Raw genomic sequence first — 21,121 nt, 5'->3', positions numbered from 1 at the left:
CCAACAATGACACAGTCTGATAGTTGGAGAGAAATTTAAGATTACGGTAACACACATAATAGCGGGGGTGGGGGATCTCCAGTAGACTACAGTGTACTCATAAGACCCCATCACTGCCTCTCCATAGAAGGAGACACTCAACACAGTTTCAGGGACGCGGGTGGCGCTGTGGGTAAAAGCCTCAGCGCCTAGGGCTTGCCGATCGAAAGGTCGGCTGTTCGAATCCCCGCGGCGGGGTGCGCTCCTGTTGCTCGGTCCCAGTGCCTGCCAACCTAGCAGTTCGAAAGCACCCCCAGGGTGCAAGTAGATAAATAGGGACCGCTTATTGGCGGGAAGGTAAACGGCGTTTCCGTGTGCTGCGCTGGCTCGCCAGATGCAGCTTTGTCACGCTGGCCACGTGACCCGGAAGTGTCTCCGGACAGCGCTGGCCCCCGGCCTCTTGAGTGAGATGGGTGCACAACCCTGGAGTCTGGCAAGACTGGCCCGTACGGGCAGGGGTACCTTTACCTTTACCTTTTAAGTGTGTATATTAAACACCATTAAGTTATAAAAAAAGCTTTGAGTTATATCCTGTCCCTACCAACCTAAGTCCTAAATGAGAAAGGAAAAAAAATCATAGTCTGTGCATGCATCTCCCCATCCATATGCAAAGAGAGAGATTTGGATGTCTCATGTTGAGGTCACAGAAAACAACATGGCTACTCAACCTCTCCAATCAGTGATCTGATGGCACAAGGGTGCATAAGAAGGAGGGGGGAATATGCCAGCCCTAGAGGAATTAATGGGAGGAAGACTGGGAAAAAACCCCAATGAAACAAGAGCACTGGTATTATTGAGGGAGAAGCCCCCTTTCACCTTCTGTCCTAGCCAACTCAAGTCCAGCAAGGCATTTACTTTGTCACAGATTCTCACCTTCCCATCAAAGTAGAACCACTCTGCAAATCTATTATTTCAGGGGTCCCCAGACTATGGCCCACAGGCTGGATAAGGCCCGAGGGACTCGTTTATCCAGCCCACGGTGACCCCCGCTGCCCACTCTTACCGGCACAGCTCTGCACTGCACTGCGTGGCTGCCCACTTCCGGATTGGAGGAGCACTGGAAATAGCTTGTGCGCATGCACAAGTGTTATTTGCACATGCACAAGTGTTATTTCCGGTGCACATCCGGGTCGGAGGCCGGTGCACATGCGCACAAGCTATTTCCGGTGCTCCTCCTACCCAGAAGTGTGCCGGAAATAGCATGTGCGCACGCATATGGGCACACGCTCCCCCGCCCTCTCGGGGCTGGAGACACCAGCCCGAGGCGCAGTAAGTTTGCTGACCTCTGTATTATTTTGTCCTATCAAAAGCCAATTTGATAAGATTACTGACTCAAGCTTGGGTGAGTAGTTGAAGGGCCCTATGGGCTATTATGGTGCCAAGTTGAGGCAAAGACCTAAAGGAGATGTTTTGATTAAATGTAGGAAGTAGCTTGATATAGGCTAGTTTTCTGGAAATCAATTAGAGAAGGTGTCTTTTTTGAGAAAAACATGGATCACTAGACTCCAGTTCCTATGTTTTCTTTAAAGATACCTTGTTGTCGGGAGACAATGGAGGAGTGAGACTCTGCGGGTGAAGTCAAACTGCTGGAAGGTTACCAAAATCCAGCTAGAATGAGGATCATATTGGGTAGCTGAATATATGAGATTACTCCACCTTAAAATTCCAATTTTACTATTGTTACAGGGCTAAACATGGTATTATTGTTTGAGTTACTGACCTGCATTTTATGATGTTTAATAACTTTAAACTTGTATTGGTTTTATATTGGGAATTAGTATGTTAGAAACCACATTTATTTGACATTAAAAGGTGGTTAAAAATCTTAATTCTCCACAACCAAGACAACTTGTTTTCTGTACCAGTTTCTATGCACATTTCAGACACTAATGAGAAAAGAAAAGCATTTACTATGCTGTATAAAGCCTAAGGTAATTTTCACAGAACCCAATGAAAGATATCTGTAGAAATCATGACAGGTGTCCAAGCCATGACACAAGGTTACATATAAACATTCTTGTGAGAGCACCAAGTAATTTTTTATTTTAAATATTTTACATGCTTCATAGTTTGAGAATGATTCTCATACTACAGTCCTATGTCTAACGCACAAGATTTATGATGATCTGAAACACATGATTTATGATGATTAGCTCAGAGGCTTGTAAAAAAAATGGAACTGTTTGCCAGTCGAATTTGGGGTAGAAAAGATTCTTTATCCATGTTTGGTATTGAAATGGGAGCTGCTTCATTCAAACTTCCCTTAGATACCTCAGCCTCATACAATGGACTTCCATGGAATGTAGCACCAGTGTTTTGCTGTAATGGTTATGTAAGATTACTGAAAAGCATGCCATCTGAAATTAATCTTTAAACATTCTTGTCTGCTTCATGCAAGTTGTACAGTTCTCCTTGCCCTCAAGTATCTTTGATCTTTTTTAATGATTTCACTGCTCGGTTTCATGCTTTATATTGTCGTAAACCGCTGCGATGTATCTTTATGATACAGCAGTATATAAATATTTGTATAATTTGAATAAATACATTAAATAAAACTGCTTGGGATCCATGTACCATAAGGACTGCCTTATTCTACATGAAAATGTCCAAGTTATAGGATAATTCACAGAGGCCCTTCACCAAATCCCTGAATCTTCTGCGGTGCAGACAGTGGATTGCAGGGGAAGAGCCTCCTCTGTTGTGGCACCCTGGTTATGGAGCACTTTCCCCAGAAAGGCTCTTTTCATTTGCCCAGGCCTTTCAGTATAAACTATTAGGTGTCCTTTTATGTTGTGAATTTCCTGTCTTTTTTAAAAGAACAATTTAAAAGAAAAAGAAAATAACATAATTTTATTAATCTAGGTTTTCAAGGTATCCTACAAAAGAGAACCATAAAACCAATATATAACAGATCAAAAACGCCAGAAACAAAAGCAATTATCTTTTATCTTTCCAGCCATACTTGGCCTCATTCGGAGGCAACTAGCTAGCCTGAATGTCTATGAAGCACCACTGTTTTTAGGGTACCAGCAAAGTAGTAAACAGTTCAGAAGGGGCATCCTGGCACCACCTGCAACGTATTATTGAACTGATCCTCAGATCACTTAAGCTTCAAGCAGCTTGGATTTCACACGTCTAGACAACTACAATAATCAAGTCATCCTTCAGCAACCTCATACTGTATTTAGACCTACAGAAATACAAAAAGTGTGTCGTAATAGTTTACTTCCATACAGTCCCAGCACAGAGAGTGTGTGTCTAATGACCCCTTGAGAGCAATTTCAATGATCCCATTAGTAAGTAATTACCTTGATTATGTTAACCACATATTGATAGAAAATATTTATCTACTGCTCTAGGTTCTCTGGAGTCTGTTATATCTGAATAGCAAGGGTACATTGCTGTTCACAAACCAAACACCTATATAGTCCAAGTATACTTATCTAGATTCTTTGGAGAGGCACATAAAATCCTCCATTGAGAATCATTTTCCTTACTAATAGCCACCTCATGAAGAGCTGAAATTTATGATCTTTTCTCCTATTTTCAGATGCAAAAGCTAAAAACTACTCTCGTCATTTTATAGCAGTTCTGAAGAGTGGGAAGAACTGTTGGCATGCGAAGAAGTTGAGTTCTGTGTCTGCATTTCCCAGGAGGAAGGCACAACCAAGATACTGGAGTTGTTGATCACAACTCTCTCATGTCCAGCGCAGAAGAAAATCTCAGAGGGCAAGGAATTATTTTCCAATAGCAGCCACTGACAAAAAATACTTAACATAGAAAGGGAACTTTGTAATCCTTAATGTCAAATTACAAGGAGACGCCATATGAACATGGTGAGAGCTGTTCAACAGTGGAATGGACTACCTTCGAAGCTGATGGACTCTCCTTTATTGGATGTTTTTAAGCAGAGTTTGAATGGCCATCTATCAGGTTGGTTTTTTTGACTGTGATTTCTTCAGGGCATGGAATTGGACCTTCTAACTCTACAAATCCATGATTCTATGCTACTCCCAATAAACAAATCAATACTGTCTAAACTCTTGGCCTCCAAGTTCTACAACAGCAACAAATGTAATAAATAAATAAATAGTAAATCACCAATATTAAAAAATTAGTAAATCACTAATTTTTTTTAATCAATCTACAAAATAACCCTTGCATTCTGCCAGGTGCTATAGCTAAGAGGCTCTTCAATCAAAGGAGAACAATCTTTATTTTGTCATAGCAGCTTATAAATCCAGAGGGAAGATGTAGACATACACACACTAGACTAAACAATGGCTAAATAGCGGCTACAATTCACTCTCCCACTTGTACATACCAAGCAAGTCTGTGGGAAAAAACGTACGACTGAAGCGAAGGAACTCAACTCCAGTTTTCTGAAAATAACCCAGAGCTGACAACTCAGTAGGAGGGTCTGGATGGTTTCAAGACACAGTTTTTAACCGAGGCTCGGACTTCTAACTGTTTTTTAAAGCAAAGATTTACATCCTCTCCTTGGCTAAATTACTTGTAAATTAATCACATTAATTACCTTGAGAGGATAAGCAGGAGGCTGGACAAGATAGAGCCAGTGTCAGCCAATAAAGTCTGTGTTTGTTTAAAACAAATGCACTAGTTTTGCTGTGAACAAATCCACACAGACTACAAAAATGGTAAGACTTAAACTCTCTAATAACCACTTATCTCAAATGCACATACTTTTGAGTTTTTACAGAAACATTCGAAATCCAGACAGATCCCTTTGTAATCACCAAAAGCTGAATTGCAACATTCTTTCTAGTTACAACTGCATTGCAACATTGCTACAGTTCTCCAATTTTGGACTTCTCAGATTTACAAGCGTCGGTAATCTTATTGTCAAAAATTCAAGCTAAAATGTAAATCGGTATATCAAAATATGTATTTGCTCTCTTTCGACTTTTGAAATTCCCTCATAAAGTCTTGACTTTAGGCAGACTTTGGCAAAGCCAGTCTTATCACTAGGCGAACTACACAGCTGCCTATGGAGGCAAAATTTTTAGGGTGCTTGGAGGTTGCAGGAAAACAAGGTGGGGGTCTTTCAGAGGACGTGTCATAGAGGTGCCACGGGGGGGGGTCTCCTGCCTGGATCTCCCCCACCCTGGCTTAATTTGAGGTAGCCCTCAACTCCTGGAGGAAGCAGGGCAAACAGAAAACACACTTCCTCTGAGAATGTGCAGAGTGAAGAGGGGGAAAGGACTCAAGAGTTTGCCTAGGGCACAAAATAGCAGTGGACTTTGGTGCTCATCTAAGGATGTACATTACAGTTTCATTAGTCTGTTGCAGCAAAGAAAGCAATGAGTCTTGTAGCACCTTAGCAACTAACAAAGTGATTATTTGGCTTAAGTTCTTGCAAGTATGTCCACCTCACATAGGGATGCAGGTGGCGTTGTGGGTTAAACCACTGAGCCTAGGACTTGCCGATCAGAAGGTCGGCAGTTCGAATCCCTGCAACGGGGTGAGCTCCCGTTGCTCGGTCCCTGCTCCTGCCAACCTAGCAGTTCGAAAGCACGTCAAGTTCAAGTAGATAAATAGGTACCACTCTGGCGGGAAGGTGTTTCCTTGCGCTGCTCTGGTTCGCCAGATGCGGCTTAGTCATGCTGGCCACATGACCCAGCAGCTGTATGCAAACTCCCTTGGCCAGTAAAGTGAGATGAGCGCTGCAACCCCAGAGTCGGCCACGACTGGACCTAATGGTCAGGGGTCCCTTTAACTTTTACCACCTCACATATTATACAATTCCTCAATGGAAGACACTTCCGTGCAGTAACAAGCATGTAGGTCATTGGGGGGTGGGGTGGGGAGTAGAAACCCGTGGTGCTCTAGACCAGACATCCCTCACATCCAACAGCATCTGGAAAGCCACAGGTCCCCCTACAATGATGTAGGATCAACAATGTGCCATCTGACAAATGTGAAACACTCGTGGAAGGAAATAATCTTAATTCCTACATGGAAGGAAATAGTTTTATATTATGGCAAGAGGCCATCATTCAACTTTTATTCTCAGCTGAAGCAAGAGTGAATCATGTGTGCCTATTTCACGGCACATTTTATCTTACTGCCATTAGGCAGATCGTACCAATACAGTTTTGGTACTTTAAAATATGATGGAAATTGATGGGAGGTGGCGGATGAGAAAGCTATTGCGTTTGGAAACGTTTTTTGGGGGGGGATGAAGAGATAGATGGTCAGAATGGAGTATTAATCAACAATTCATGTCTTTCATACTGAAGTGGTAGGATTACACAAATAAGTTTTCAAATGTTTTGTTAAGCTTTCCATGCCTACCCCCCCCCCCAAAAAAACCCTATCACACCCTTCCTTGAAGCCCAGTTCTCTAGGAAAGTCCTTCCTGAAGCCACCCGATCTCATATTACCTGTGTCCCAGCTTCTGGTTTAGTGCAGGAGTTAGCAGTCTGAGACTGCTTAACTGCCTGGAGAATCAGACAGGCTCCTAATGGTGGGGTTTCAGAGACTGGTGGCTTAGAGCCCGAGCTGGGACCTACACAGACCCCATCTACTTAGCCCTTCTCTGAGGAATCAGCTGCTTTGTAGGCTACTACACTTGCCCAATGACACGGGTGGCGCTGTGGGTTAAACCACAGAGCCTAGGACTTGCCGATCAAAAAGTCGGTGGTTCGAATCCCTGTAACGGGGTGAGCTCCCGTTGCTCGGTCCCTGCTCCTGCCAACCTAGCAGTTCGAAAGCACCTCAAAGTGCAAGTAGATAAATAGGTACCACTCTGGCGGGAAGGTAAACGGCGTTTCTGTGCGCTGCTCTGGTTCGCCAGAAGCGGCTTAGTCATGCTGGCCACATGAGCCGGAAGCTGTATGACGGCTCCCTCGGCCAATAAAGAGAGATGAGAGCCGCAACCCAAGAGTCGGCCACGACTGGACCTAATGGTCAGGGGTCCCTTTACCTTTACACTTGCCCAATGGCACAGGGAATGTGCCAGGCAAGAGGCCAAGAAAAGGCAGAATGCTCGTCTGCAGCCCAAGGAGCTGGCCCTTCAAGAGCCACAGTCTTTCGGCTAAAGTATTAGAACTTTGGCAACGGGGGACTGGAAGAAGGGATACAACCACCAGCCTGCCTTCCTATTTTATCCCTGTCGTAGGTAACCTTCACATGTGGATCAGAATATCCTGCATTCCAATGCCCTATGGCCAGCTTCCATCCATTCCCCAGCTATGGGTTTAATGCAGAATAGAGCAGCTGCATTACTTCTATGCAACTGTCAGGGATTAAGTATTAAGGCAGCACATGCTAAGAAAGCGCCATGTCTCTGATCAGAGGGAAGAGAATGGCAACAATAAACAGATCTTCTTGCCATGAGACTCCTCTCTCCATGTGTAACAGTTCTCTTACTGGCTGTGCTTTCTTTCCTCAAACCTAGGACCATGGGAAGCATGAGTTATATTCAACGTAGGTGAATGTTCTGTTAGCATAAGGATTTATCCTTGTGCATTGCAACATCCTCTCCCTGTCCTCCCCTGTTTTCCCCTAAACCTATTCTGTGGGTTCTTCTAACACTCTGGAGAAGATCTGGGAACAGCGAGATTAGGAGCATAGGGAAATCCCCTTGTGTTAGCACAAAAAATATTGGGGCAATATTTCTGCCTCCAGATATTTTGAGATCCTCATCATCTTCATTCGTACAGCTCTTATGTAGCACAGTGTACGAGTCTTTCCCATCACCTCAAAAAAAGAAAAGAAAAGCCTTTCTCCATCGCATATTTAGTTGACCACCATTTTTATTAATCACTAGGTGATTCCAGAAATAACACACTGTTACTATATTGTGTTTTAATAGCTAATTGCTAATAGTTGTGCATTTCTATATTTTATATTTTAGTTTTTGCATTGAAAGAGGACTGTTACCTGCTCTGAGGAAAAGGAACAGAGGGCTAATATTTAAACTAAGATCGCATGGAATAAAGGGGCATTATGCTAAATACTTGAATGCTTTACATGATTCTATAATTCACAGCTTGACTATACTTTCTATTTTTGATTAATGGAAATCTGTTTAAACACTTCTCTGGCAATGGCCACAAAGCATTTGATCGCCTTTCCAAAGGCTTGCCAGCTGGGTTTTGTCATTAACATTTATTAACAATCCAAGATACGGCTTTTTGCGTCTAATTCTCACAACATAAATGTTTTGTATAGTTCTCCAGAGAGCTCTGGTGTGACAAGTTTCTGGCACAAATTACAACCCCATAGCTATTCACCAGAACCAATGTGAAATTAACATGGTATTAATCCAACTTAAACAAAAAATAACACAAATCATCAGAACTTAAGCAGACTTAACATTCCTCAAGGCCTCTAAATTTGTAATTTTATAGTCAAAACACAATGGAGGATTCTTTCGACCAGTTCATTTAAAAGGGTTTCAGTTTAGCTTTAGCACAGATGCACAAAGGAAGGTTAAATGTTTGACGTGATCTAAACAAGCTTTAACAGTCTTATTTCAAAGGGAAAAAGCACTGAGAAGTATAATCTAAGTTTTCATTCAGGCATTTGTTAACTTTTGGAAATGGCCTCATCGCGTTTTTCGGGAAACCTTTTTTATTTTATTTTCAAGAAATGGGTGGGGAAGTTCCAGTCCATGGGTCAGTCTTGGTCTGCTAGGCTTTCTCATTTGGCATATGAGGACGGTTTGGGCAAATGACACCTGCCCACTCTACTCCAGATGTCATATGAATAAGGGCGGTGCTAGGCCAAAAGGACAGGGCTTCACTAAAGCCCCCTCGCGTGGCTTTCAAAGGGCCTGACAACCAGCTGTTTGAAGCATTGATAAAGCAGAAATCCAGTGCTAAGCAGGATTGCCCATTCCCCAAGAAGGGGGATGCGGCTTGGTCCAGGTGCATGCAAAAGCTATCTGCAAGAAAACCTCTCACATACTGAAACCCAGCACTAAGCAAGATTTCTCTCACCTCACATCAGGAAAAGGAGGGCAATGCTACTTGGTCCGGGTGTGTGGGAGAGCACCCAAACCTGCTCAGTTTGACTGCACTTCCAAAGCACATAGCAAGCAGCAAGGTGCTAATTTCAACGACGACGACAACACTTCATTTCAAAGGTTGACTTTTTTTGTTGCCTGCTTTGTGCTTTGAAATCCCAACTTTGGGACTTCAAAGCAGCCTCCCAAATCATTTCTGAAGTCAGATGACTGACAGGTAGACAGCCCCCGCCCACCTGTCAAATTTGGCCCATGAACCAAAAAGATTGCCCACTCCTGCTATAGCCAATCATAGAACATCAAAAACAGTAACACAGCCTCTGACCGTGATCCGGAGAACTGGCTCCATATCTGAAGGCAGGCTGCGGGTGCTTCAAATAACGCAGGGATTTGTAGGGAAATCATCAATTAAGATGCATCATCAATGAATGCCAATTCTGGCCCACTGGGCTTTGGTTTAGGAGACCGTGAACTGGCCCAACTCATTACCTCTTAATCTCAAATTAAAATATACAGTGTGGAAATACTGATGTCACTGAGCAAGGTTGTTGAGCAATGAACGTGGCAATGTGTGTGATGCACCATATTTTTCGCGCTATAAGACGCACCAGACCACAAGACGCACCTAGTTTTTGGAGGAGGAAAACAAGAAAAAAAATATTCTGAATCTCAGAAGCCAGAACAGCAAGAGGGATCGCTGTGCAGTGAAAGCAGCAATCCCTCTTGCTGTTCTGGCTTCTGGGATAGCTGCGCAGCCTGCATTCCCTCCATAAGACGCACACACATTTCCCCTTACTTTTTAGGAGGGAAAGAGTCTTATAGAGCAAAAAATACGGTACTTCATACTCAAGAGAAACTACTTTCTCCAGGCAAAATGCACATCTAGGCCACAATTTTCCAAGTGTGTAAATATCACAGTATCCTCTCTGGTTTTTGTGGGCTGCAAAAGATGCCAGCAGGTGAGACAGCTATTGTTTTTCTCTCAAACGGTGAAAGATCTTTACAAGCATCCTTGATAAACACTAATCTCTCCAGTTAGGTCTCCTAAGTAGGCACACCGCAGCAAGGCAGATTTGGCTTCACTAATGTACAGTGGTACCTCGGGTTACATACGCTTCAGGTTACAGACGCTTCAGGTTACAGACTCCGCTAACCCAGAAATAGTACCTCGGGTTAAGTACTTTGCTTCAAGATGAGAACAGAAATTGTGCTCCGGCAGTGCGGCGGCAGCAGGAGGCCCCATTAGCTAAAGTGGTGCTTCAGGTTAAGAACAGTTTCAGGTTAAGAATGGACCACTGGAATGAATTAAGTACTTAACCCGAGGTACCACTGTATACAGCAACTTCCTCTTCTTGTTCTCATGAGAATTTCAAGGGTCAGAGAACATTGGAGGGCCACATTCTGGCCCTGGGCTTTAAGTTCCCCACCACTGATTTATCTTATATGTTACACACCTGTTTAAGCCTTGCTAGTTCCTTCAGCGCTCGCGCCCATTGCTGCTTGTAGTGTAGTTTTGCCTTGGTCGCCGATTCCAACTTCCTTTCAAGGTCCCCCTAATAAAGAGCAGAGTTCTATCAACAAACACTATAACCGTAGGAATAATCTTTATGCAATTGAATATACAAAACTTGTATTACAAAAATAGTTTAGTATAGCATGTAACTTCTAAAGCAGTAACACAATTTGATGTAAATACTGTGGCGCACAAGAATATCCTCGTTTAAGCATTAGCCTTATTTTTATTGTTCAACAAAGCAAAACTGGATTAGTCTGCAGTCTGAGACAGTTCATCTAAACAGTTCATGTAAACCATTTTTAAACATCTTCAAAGGACTCAAAGATAGCATTCATTTTTATATAAAAATCACTCGCTGTTCATATTTCAGCTTAATTGATGATGCAAGACTTGGCATGCCTGATCCTTGAAATTCTAGCTAATGTGCGCCTCTGAGTTTGGTTAGATTGCACCTTTTAAGTCTTCAGTTTGAAAGATCATGTCTCTGCATTAAACAACTCACGCTCCCTCAAAAGCAGCAGAAAATGTTTCCCCTTTAACTCGTCTTCTTACGCATGGCCAGGCCAGGAGGACTTGTAAACTGCTTCTACTTCAGCTATGAAAAATAAAATTATTCTGTTGGGGAGTTCTGAATCCTGTAGGATCTGGAAGTATGATTTGAGGAGTAATATTCAGGCCAACTCCATGTCCTTGGTTAGAATTGGATGTCCGAAGCTGCAAGCTCTGTACAGAGGCTTGAGAAAAAGTAGAACCTTCTTCTAGATCAGTGATTCCCAAACTTGGGTCTCCAGCTGTTTTTGGACTATAATTCCCAGCATCCCTGACCACTGATCTTGCGAGCTAGAGATGATGGGAGTTGTAGTCCAAAAACAGCTGGAGACCCAAGTTTGGGAAACACTGTTCTAGATGCCGGAGTGAGGAGCTGTGGCTCATCAGATGTTACTGGACTCCCATGGTCTCTGGCCTTTGGCTACAATGGTACAGTTCCACTAACCCTGTTAGTGAGTGAGTAAGCAAGGACATATGTATGGACATCCTAATGGTTAACGGCTAGTGAACAAAGAGTCCTCATTTCTTTGGTTGTTGTTCTATCACATCGTAACACAGGTTGTTTTTTTTTAAAGGCAGCATCTTATACATGCATTGAATATATATGACTGTCCAAACTGATGTTTGTGGGAACCAGATCTGGGGCAATAAAATGAAGTCTGAAGCTATTGCCTGGGAATTTGAGACAGTACAGTGGTGCCTCGCAAGACGAAATTAATTCGTTCCACGAGTTTTGTCGTCCTGCGATTTTTTTCGTCTTGCAAAGCACGGTGTCGGGAAAGTTTTGGAAAAGCTTCAAAAATCACCAAAGTCTTAAAAAACCTCAAAAAAGGCTACCACACCACGTTCTATGAGTTGCTCCTCGAAGTCAAGTCGCAACTGTATTAACGGTGTTAAGAAAAAGGAAACAAACTTGCAAGACGTTTCCGTCTTGCGAAGCAAGCCCATAGGGAAAATCGTCTTGCGAAGCAGCTCAAAAAACAAAAACCCCTTTTGTCTAGCGAGTTTTTTGTCTTGCGAGGCATTTGTCTTGCGAGGTACCACTGTAGCTTAAAATCTGCATTCTTTCACAAGACTGGCTGGGGCAACCCTGCTAGATGGGTGGAGTATAAATAATAAACTTATTATTAAGAGTCCTTTCCTAACCCTTGCCAATCCCACACCCCAAAAGAGATAAAGAACTGCTTATCAGGAAAATCCCCCAATCTTTTCTTCATAAACTGGATATATGTTACCTCTTCTGAGTCAAAGGCATAGATTAGAATTTTGAAAACTACACACATTCGCAGTGCTGTCAAACATGCAACATTTATAAATATCAAGCTATCAAAAGTAAGAAGAGTCTAAATGAAGCTACTGATACAACAAGATGGGTCTCTAGAGTTCATGTCCATCTAATGACAGGTGTCTGCCATGAATTAAGAACAATTTGCAAACACTTAACTTGGCTTACCATTATTATTTTCTACGCAACAGTGGTAGTACCTCGATAACCAATGGTCTAAGAATATTTATTACAATTTATCTTGGATCAAAAACTCATTTTAGGTGTACTCTGCTTGAGTTATCAGTAACAATGAAATCTGGAAAATACTGCCACAGATGAACTGGAAAGGAATGTGAAACTCCTATCCCTGGCAAGCTCTTAAAAGCTACAGCATCTTCCAGAAGGATTCTTTTGTTTTGTTTATATTTATGATGCAAATTTTGTGGCTGGGTTAAATTTGGAGTTTATTCCATGGGTTTTTTTTTCTTGTTCATGCTGTCTACATTTAATCTGTTGTAAAATGCTGCTATTCTTTTTGAGCCTTCAGATAAAATTGTAGACATACCTTTTCTAAAGTTAGAATACTTATTTCGGATTGCAGCCGGATTTCTGGCTTGCTGCTTTGCTGTTCCTTGTATTGCTGAAACTCTTTCTCCAGAGCTTTATACTTGTTTTCCCAGTCATAAAGCTGTTAGAAGAAGAAGAAGAAACAGAAGTTGGATGAGTTTATGCCTGGATGATAACACAACAAAGAGCTGAAAGGAACATTTGTGCCCAATAGATTCCTGGTCTTCAACTGGTTCTCCAAAGAGCATCACAAAAGGAGCACTAAAGGTAAAGGTAAAGGTACCCCTGCCCGTACGGGCCAGTCTTGACAGACTCTAGGGTTGTGCGCCCATCTCACTCAAGAGGCCAGGGGCCAGCGCTGTCCGGAGACACTTCCGGGTCACGTGGCCAGCGTGACATCGCTGCTCTGGCGAGCCAGAGCTGCACACGGAAACGCCGTTTACCTTCCCGCTAGTAAGCAGTCCCTATTTATCTACTTGCACCCGGAGGTGCTTTCGAACTGCTAGGTTGGCAGGCGCTGGGACCGAGCAATGGGAGCGCACCCCGCCGCGGGGATTCGAACCGCCGACCTTTCGATCGGCAAGCCCTAGGCGCTGAGGCTTTTACCCACAGCGCCACCCGCATCCCTACTACCACACAAATAGATTGGCAAAAATTAAGAAATGGTTCCCCGAATATTACATTGCTTTATAGTTTTTACACACACACACACACACACACACACACACACACACTCAGAGAGAGAGAGAGAGAGAGAGAGGGAGAGAGGGAGAGAGGGAGAGCTATGCACACCAAATATTAACAAGGGGAAAAAACGTCTTTGTGATGGCAGCCACCATTCCTCCTTGGAAAATCTGCCAGATTTCTCTTAATGATTTAGAAGGGCACTTGAGATTTTTTGGTTTCATTCCAACAGGCCTTTCTGAGTTACCCACTGCTGATTTTATGCAGTTTCCTCCTGTGCCTTGCACAGTACTACCAATAATGCAGTGAATGAACATTATTCTTATTCTTAACTGATTTTTAGAAAATTATTAACCACTTAGACAAGTCAAAAAAGTCAACACATAAATGAGAAAAAAATAAGTATTTTGTTCAGGCAAATTATTTATAAAGCTGAAGCTTTTTTTTTAAAAAAAAAGCTTAAAATTATTATGATAAGTAAATTCTTCCTTAGCAACATAGCAAGAGAAATGTAGAAAATAAAAGATATGGAGGATATCCAAGACGCTTGGATTTCTTGAAGGAAACCCAATAAACAGCGGTTCAAACTCAAAAACGCCCTTCTAAAAAATGGGAGGGCCTTTGGTCCTGAGGAGATTCTCACAAATCTGTCAATGAACATTTTAGAAGCATCAAGGATACACTGCGCACATAGTTTGGTCCTTAGCATTAAAGAGATCTGAGGGGTCCTCAGGAAGCACTACCTACCTAATCTCATTAATTAGCTGTAATTAACTTTTTTAAAAAACACATTTATTCAAAAGTGACAATACAGTTACAATACAATACCCTTTCGATCAATATATCCCCTCCACGGACACATCTGCGAGGCTGGTGGCATTAAAATATCTGGTCTCCCTTTTTTGCTTTTATTGAAAGAGAACAGGATATTTTAAAGCTTTAATTAACTTGGTCGTAAGATCACCCTTGTTTTCAAAAAAAACGATGTCCATTTCTGCCATTATATAAAGTTGTATCCAGTGCTCCCCCCCCTAAACATTTTGTGAATCTTTGTACTTTTGTCCATTTACTGTATTTATTTTTCTTGATTTGAACTATAAAATTGTGATTTTCTTGAGTCACAATAAGAGTACCCCTAAGCATTTTTTGAGGGGAAAAGCACTGATTGTATCTAACTTGGAAAAGTTAAGTTCCACTCACTTGTTGCTGCAAGCGGATCTTGTCCTCTTCCAACTGCCTGAACCTAGATTTTTCCAGCTCCACCTGATGCATGCATTCTTCTTTGACTCGCCGCATTGCATCTTGAAGCTCCTGACGGTTTCGTTCATGCTCTGCTTGGAGCTCTTTCTTTGCTCTTTGGAGCTGAAAATTTAAAGCACACACAGACACACAGAGAGAGATTTCAGCACCAGTGGATGTCCAGATGTAAACCTGCGCTGCCTCATTTAGAAAGCACGCTCGATTGACATTACTCTCACGAGTCACTCATGCATTTCTCTTACCAACTTTTAAAATATATAATAATAGTAATAATAATAATAATAATAATAATAATATAACAATACTTTATAAACTTAGCCTAGCTGTGCGGAGTGTGTTCCACAACATCCATGGAGTTACGAGGGCAAAAAACCATGGCTCTTAGCCAGTGCTGGATTTACGTATAAGCTAAACAAGCTATAGCTTAGGGCTCCACTCTCTTGGGGGTCCAAAAATGTTTTAAAGGAAAAAAACAACTGGATGCAAATTTCCAAAGTGTAAGATAAGAAACAAATAAAATGGCATTAGATACCTATTAGGTCCATAAATTACCATATAGCATATCTTCAACACAAAAAACAGTGACAAATTGTTGCTGACAAAGGACAGCTGGACATATAAAGGCCCCCATTACCTTCAGTAGCTTAGGGCCTTATCAAACCTAAATCCGGCCCTTCCCCATCCACACCAACCTGCCAATGAACTAAAACATGCACACAAAAGCCCCAAAACTATGCGCCAGAAAAAGCCATGTTCCATAGCATGCAAAAATACCAAATCCAAGCACAAGTCTAAGATGAACTGGAACGGTTCTTTAGAGTTTTTTTAAAAATGGTTTCTATATGTGCACAGTACAAGATATAACATTGCGTTGCATATGTTTACCTCAGTTTCAGCACCAACAAGTTGCTTTTCACGCTTCTCTAAGTCAGTCAAAGTTTTTTGAAGTTTTTCTTCCAAAACTGTATATTCTGCAACCTAGAATGTATACAAATAAAATAATAATAATAATAATAATAATAATAATAATAATAATGTAATGGTTCTAGGGGTTGCTTGTGTGTAAATCAACGCCACCCTTGGCTGGTTGCCTGAATGAACCCTTTCTGTCTGGACAGCCACGCGCCCGTGGCTGTCTCAATCGCTGGCAGAATCCGTTAGTGGGCGTTTCTTGAACTTCTTCCAGCAAAGAAGCTCTTTGACGCCTAGTCTCCGCCTACTTTCTCTGCACGGAAGCCTTCTGCGCAGGGAGGGTGTGGGCATCAGAGGACCCGTGCTCTCCCCACTGGTTCCCGGCGAGGAGTCTTGGAGCCACCTCGCCGATTCCCCCATCTGCCCCCCTTCTCCACTGGTGTTACACTGATTTCCTTCCCCAGAAGATGTGCTGCTTCTCTCCCTCCCGGGACGCTCTTCGGAATCCCTCTGGAGCCCTCCCTCTCCCTCTGGCTCTGATGGCAGTTCCCTGACAAATAATAATAATAATAATAATAATAATAATAATAATAATAATAATTCTTTCTAAGTTGAACGTGGTATTTGTTCTTGGGTGACACTGTATCCTTGCAAAAGAAACTGGATTTAAAATGAGCTTAAAATCCCACAAAACAAGTGACAACTTGATTTTTATGCACATGGTGGAATTCAAAATATTATGCATCAGAGCCTGCACTGCTAATAGACTTCAACAGGACTTAGGCCACAATCCCATAAACATTTACCTGACAGTAAAACTCAGTGGGGCATATTACAGTGCAGGATTGCTCTGCAAAACTAGCAGTATTATATATCTTTATCTTAACTCAACCGAAAGGAAATATATTGCAGCTTAATTCGTAAACAGTTCCAGGGTATCTCTAAGGTGTGTTATCTAAAGTATTTTTGTGTATTTTTGTGTATTTTTGTGTAGGTTTTATGGGCTGTGTGTCTAGGTCTTCTTCTGGCAGCTAATGAAATACCTCACCCTTTACCACTGCCAGCTATCATGACAGTTCATTATGCTGTGAAGCATTTCAAAGGGGAAAGGGTCTTACTTTTTTCTTCACCAATGCTTCCCTCTCTCTGTCCCTTTTTCTCCACTCCTCTGCAACAGCCTGCATATGAGCTAGCTCCTTCTTCTTCAGCTGTGAAAAACAAAGGCAATTTCAAAATGTCTTCCTTCGAAAACCATAAAATTTGCATAACTCAGTCAGAACTATTGTGGAAGTATTTCCTCAAGAAACTCAACGCTGCGTGCAAATTAAACATTCAGAACATTGGGGGGAATTCCAGATCAAATACACAGACAGCTCCCATTATCAGTCCTGAAAATTGATTAGGTAAAGGTAAAGGGACCCCTGACCATTAGGTCCAGTCGTGGCCGACTCTGGGGTTGCAACGCTCATCTCGCTTTACTGGCCAAGGGAGCCAGCATACAGCTTCCGGGTCATGTGGCCAGCATGACTAAGCCACTTCTGGCGAACCAGAGCAGCACACAGAAACGCCATTTACTTTCCTGCTGGAGCAGTACCTATTTATCTACTTGCACTTTGACGTGCTTTCGAACTGCTAGGTTGGCAGGAGCAGGGACCGAGCAACAGGAGCTCACCCCGTCGCGGGGATTTGAACCGCCGACCTTCTGATCAGCAAGTCCTAGGCTCTGTGGTTTAACCCACAGCGCCACCTACGTCCCTAAAAATTGATTACAGGTCTGTTAATTTTTAAATGGTAGCTGGTAAGAGACAATAGTTATGCATAGCTGTGTAAAGCTGAATTATATCTAAAGCTACCATAACCAGAAGTAAAATGGAGCACTTTACACCACATTTGCAAATTTATTTAAGCAGTCATAAAATACTACCATAACTCATAGGCTAATAATAGCAGAACCCTATGTTAGAAAACATAAGGGAAGTAGAGAGCCTTAAAAGTGATTGGAAAAAGAGAGGTAAGCTTCCACTTGAATTCAACTGAAGCAGGAGAGATGGGAGGGGAAAGCAACTGAAGTGGAAGGAAATTTTAAAAGTAGAATAGAATCATAGAATTGTAGAGTTGGAAAGGACCCATCTAGTCCAACCCCCTACAATGCAGGAATATTCTGCCCAATGTGGGGCTCAAACCCTCGACCCTGAGATTAAGGGTCTCATGCTCTAGCAACTGAGCTACCTTGGGCACTTTCCAGGCCGTGCCCACAGAAAGTGAACATGCCAGTACATTGCAAGACCCCAGTGAATAAAATCACTCTTCCTCTTAGTTCAATATTGCAAATATTTGGAATTCTCTCTCCCCCCCACTCTTCCAAGGTGCTCTGTAAAATCCAAAGGTGGTACAGTCTCATGACTGATATATTATAATGACTGAAGGATGGGGCAGCAGACCAAAAGTGTTCCTGTATCGGCAAGGAGGAACCTTTGTGCTCAAGACTATAAATAGGTAAGATTCCTCTTGAATATAAATAATCTTTCCAAAACGCAGATCAGTTTTAGCCTGCTGTCAACATCCTGGGCACACCTTGAAGACTCAGTGGTACTTCGGGTTAAGTACTTAAATTTGTTCCGGAGGTCTGTTCTTAACCTGAAACTGTTCTTAACCTGAAGCACCACTTTAGCTAATGGGGCCTCCCACTGCCATTGTGCCGCCAGAGCATGATTTTTGTTCTCATCCTGAAGCAAAGTTCTTAACCCGAGGTACTATCTGTGCGAGGTACTATCTGTGGGTTAGCGGAGTCTGTAACCTGAAGCGTATGTAACCCGAGGTACCAATGTATACCAAACTGCCTTTTTGCCCAGACGCAATGTGAGACTGGGGTTATTACCCTGTGAGACACGCCTAAAAATGTATTTGAACATTATGAAGCCATCTATAATGAATCTGCCAAGTGTACAATGCTGTTGTACAATCAGCTAAAGGGCTGATTCCAATTTAAAAACCTCTTTCCCACACTTGTATCCACCTGAACTGCAACCTAGGTTTAAGATCTGTCACATTAGCCTTTTGTTAAGAGTGGTTAAAAAAAAGTGTATAAAGAAACCTGGTTTTCAAAAAGGTCTTCTTGTAGTTCCTTCCACATTTCCAATTCAAGTGCTGCTTTGTACTCTAGAGTTTCTCTTGTTTCTGGCTGGATTTCAGGAACATTACGTGGCTGAGATGAAGGAACCAGTGGTGGCTCATTGGCACCTAAACCCTAAACATGGAAATGCTATTAGATAACCTTCAATGGAGTTGTGTCTTTCCAAACAAGAAAGGGTACGTTTCTGTTTACCTGAGAAGAATCGGACACCACAACTTCATGCATTTTCACAAGCCCATAATCTTCTAGAGTCACCGTGTATGAAAGTTCAGCTATCCTGTTGCTTGTCCTATAAACAAGAACAAGAACATTTCATCTCTTCTCTCATTTGAGATTAATCTTGCTCTCTACTGTCACTTGTTTACAATGGAACAAGCATGAGAAAAGTGGACTTATTTCTACAGCAGTCTTTTCTCTCTTTCCTCCCAAAAAAGATCTCGGGAGGTAAACCAGTTTTATATAAAGAGGTCAAACAATCCTGACTGTCAGATGACTGATCAAAACATGTTCATTGTAAAGGCCTTTGGCTATACACAATAAATTGTTTGATTGACTGACAGACCCAGACATGACGCCAATTCTTTTAGGAATATGGAACACAGAGAGTTGAAAAAGGAATAGCTGCTCTATTAGAGAAGTACAGAGCATTTATTCCTATTCATGAATAAAGAGGCTGGAGACCAACATTATGATTTATGAACATTATGAACATTATGATACTGGTTACCAGCTAATCTCTGGTCTGCCTGAATTTTCTCTCTTTGTTCCTCCTAATCACTTGTGTTGTGGTGCTGGCTATCAGGTTTGACTTGAGGCTTATTTTTCTGCATATCTGCAAACAGTTTTGTTTCAAAACTCAGAATTAAATATTTGCTGCTACAAGTGTCTTACTTTAATATGCACACTCACAACCTGGCAAGTGTGGACGTAAAGGAAACACATTAAGGTCAACTGTCCACAAAATAAATGTTCCAGATTATTTTCAGATGATTGTCTTGTTACTAAAAAAGTCAAAAAGTATCACTAAAGAAACAAAAACATGAAACCCAAGTTGCGTACAGCAATAATTTTACAGTTTACATTTGTTTCTCAAGCTTCCTTTTATCCATTTTTAGTAAAGTTTAAATAGTTTTCTATGCAAATACACTGAAAAGTTGGGTAAACTTATCAAGTTACAGGAAATAAACATCTGACATTTGAAACAAATCAGTACAAAGGAGTACAGTCACTTTCACATCAGTGAGTTGAGTTTGACATCAAATGCTAAAGCCAATTAGGTTTGGAGGGCTGCCATCTAGTGGCTACTAAGTTTGGGTACACTCATGCTTTTCAGAAAAAATCTTCTACATAATATACCGGGAAGTTTGATTGTGTAAACATATATTTTGAAATTAAATATGCATTCACCATTAGAAAGTTACATAGATTAAAAATTCCAAGCTCCACATTGTAATCAAATCTTTACCAAGTCAGCAGACAATGCTTGCATGACTGCTAAAGAAAGGCACATTTGGAATCTTTTGTGTACACTTCTACAAGTACAAATTGGTATCACTTTTCAAGTTCAACTGAGTGTATGCTTTCAGAAGCTCTGCAGCATCACAAGAGGATGGAAGTGATGTGGTCTCCCACACTATTGTTCCACTGGTCCCTTTTGTCCCCCAAAATTAAGAGTTATGCAAGCTCTTCAAAAATAAGTATTAAGAGTTTTACTAAATGCAAAAAAATAATAATTCAAAAAGGCCTATAGGAGTGTTAAACAGAACCAGCTATAACAGAGGAACCTTATTTTTCAAAGCTCATTGTACCCTTGCGCTGCTGTAACAGGGATTGTTTCACTGAAGGTCTGGCGCCAGCACTGTTCCCCACTGGCACCTAGAAAGCGGGTTTTTTCCATGGCCAAAATATTTGAAAGCTGGAGTCTTGCAACTCCCAGCAGTAAGTCTTTGGCTGTTTTATCTTTATGCCACAGCTCCACCAGCAATGGTATCCTGAAAGACAGAGGAAAAAAATACAAATAGCATACAGAAGTTTGTATTTTGTTCTCATAGATGGGTTCTTCCTCAGCTGCCATAGGCCGGGATGGGTAGAAAAGATGCATTTATTTTACATCTTGATGTTGGCATAGATGCACTGGCAGACATCAATGCTACCCTGTGGCAAAAGAGTACAACCACTTGAAGGAGTTCAAGGATGCTCAAT

The 21,121-nt window shown here is 41.8% G+C and overlaps 1 protein-coding gene across 3 annotated transcripts in view; it reads right to left on the bottom strand.

The window, feature by feature from the left end:
* The window catches only part of CEP120 (centrosomal protein 120), a 129,199-nt gene that overhangs the window by 91,003 nt on the left and 17,075 nt on the right, over positions 1–21,121 (bottom strand). For all 3 annotated transcript variants that reach the window (XM_077936098.1, XM_028748610.2, XM_077936099.1), the window contains 8 exons: positions 20,728–20,910; positions 19,112–19,208; positions 18,881–19,033; positions 16,905–16,994; positions 15,760–15,852; positions 14,815–14,976; positions 12,929–13,051; positions 10,486–10,584 (listed from right to left, as the gene is read on the bottom strand). In XM_077936098.1, the coding sequence (XP_077792224.1) occupies positions 10,486–10,584; positions 12,929–13,051; positions 14,815–14,976; positions 15,760–15,852; positions 16,905–16,994; positions 18,881–19,033; positions 19,112–19,208; positions 20,728–20,910 (1,000 nt within the window). The remainder of the gene's footprint in view (positions 1–10,485; positions 10,585–12,928; positions 13,052–14,814; positions 14,977–15,759; positions 15,853–16,904; positions 16,995–18,880; positions 19,034–19,111; positions 19,209–20,727; positions 20,911–21,121) is intronic.

Source organism: Podarcis muralis, chromosome 11 (assembly GCF_964188315.1).
Source record: "Podarcis muralis chromosome 11, rPodMur119.hap1.1, whole genome shotgun sequence".
Taxonomy (NCBI): domain Eukaryota; kingdom Metazoa; phylum Chordata; class Lepidosauria; order Squamata; family Lacertidae; genus Podarcis; species Podarcis muralis.
This window is presented reverse-complemented; position numbering and strand designations above follow the sequence as displayed.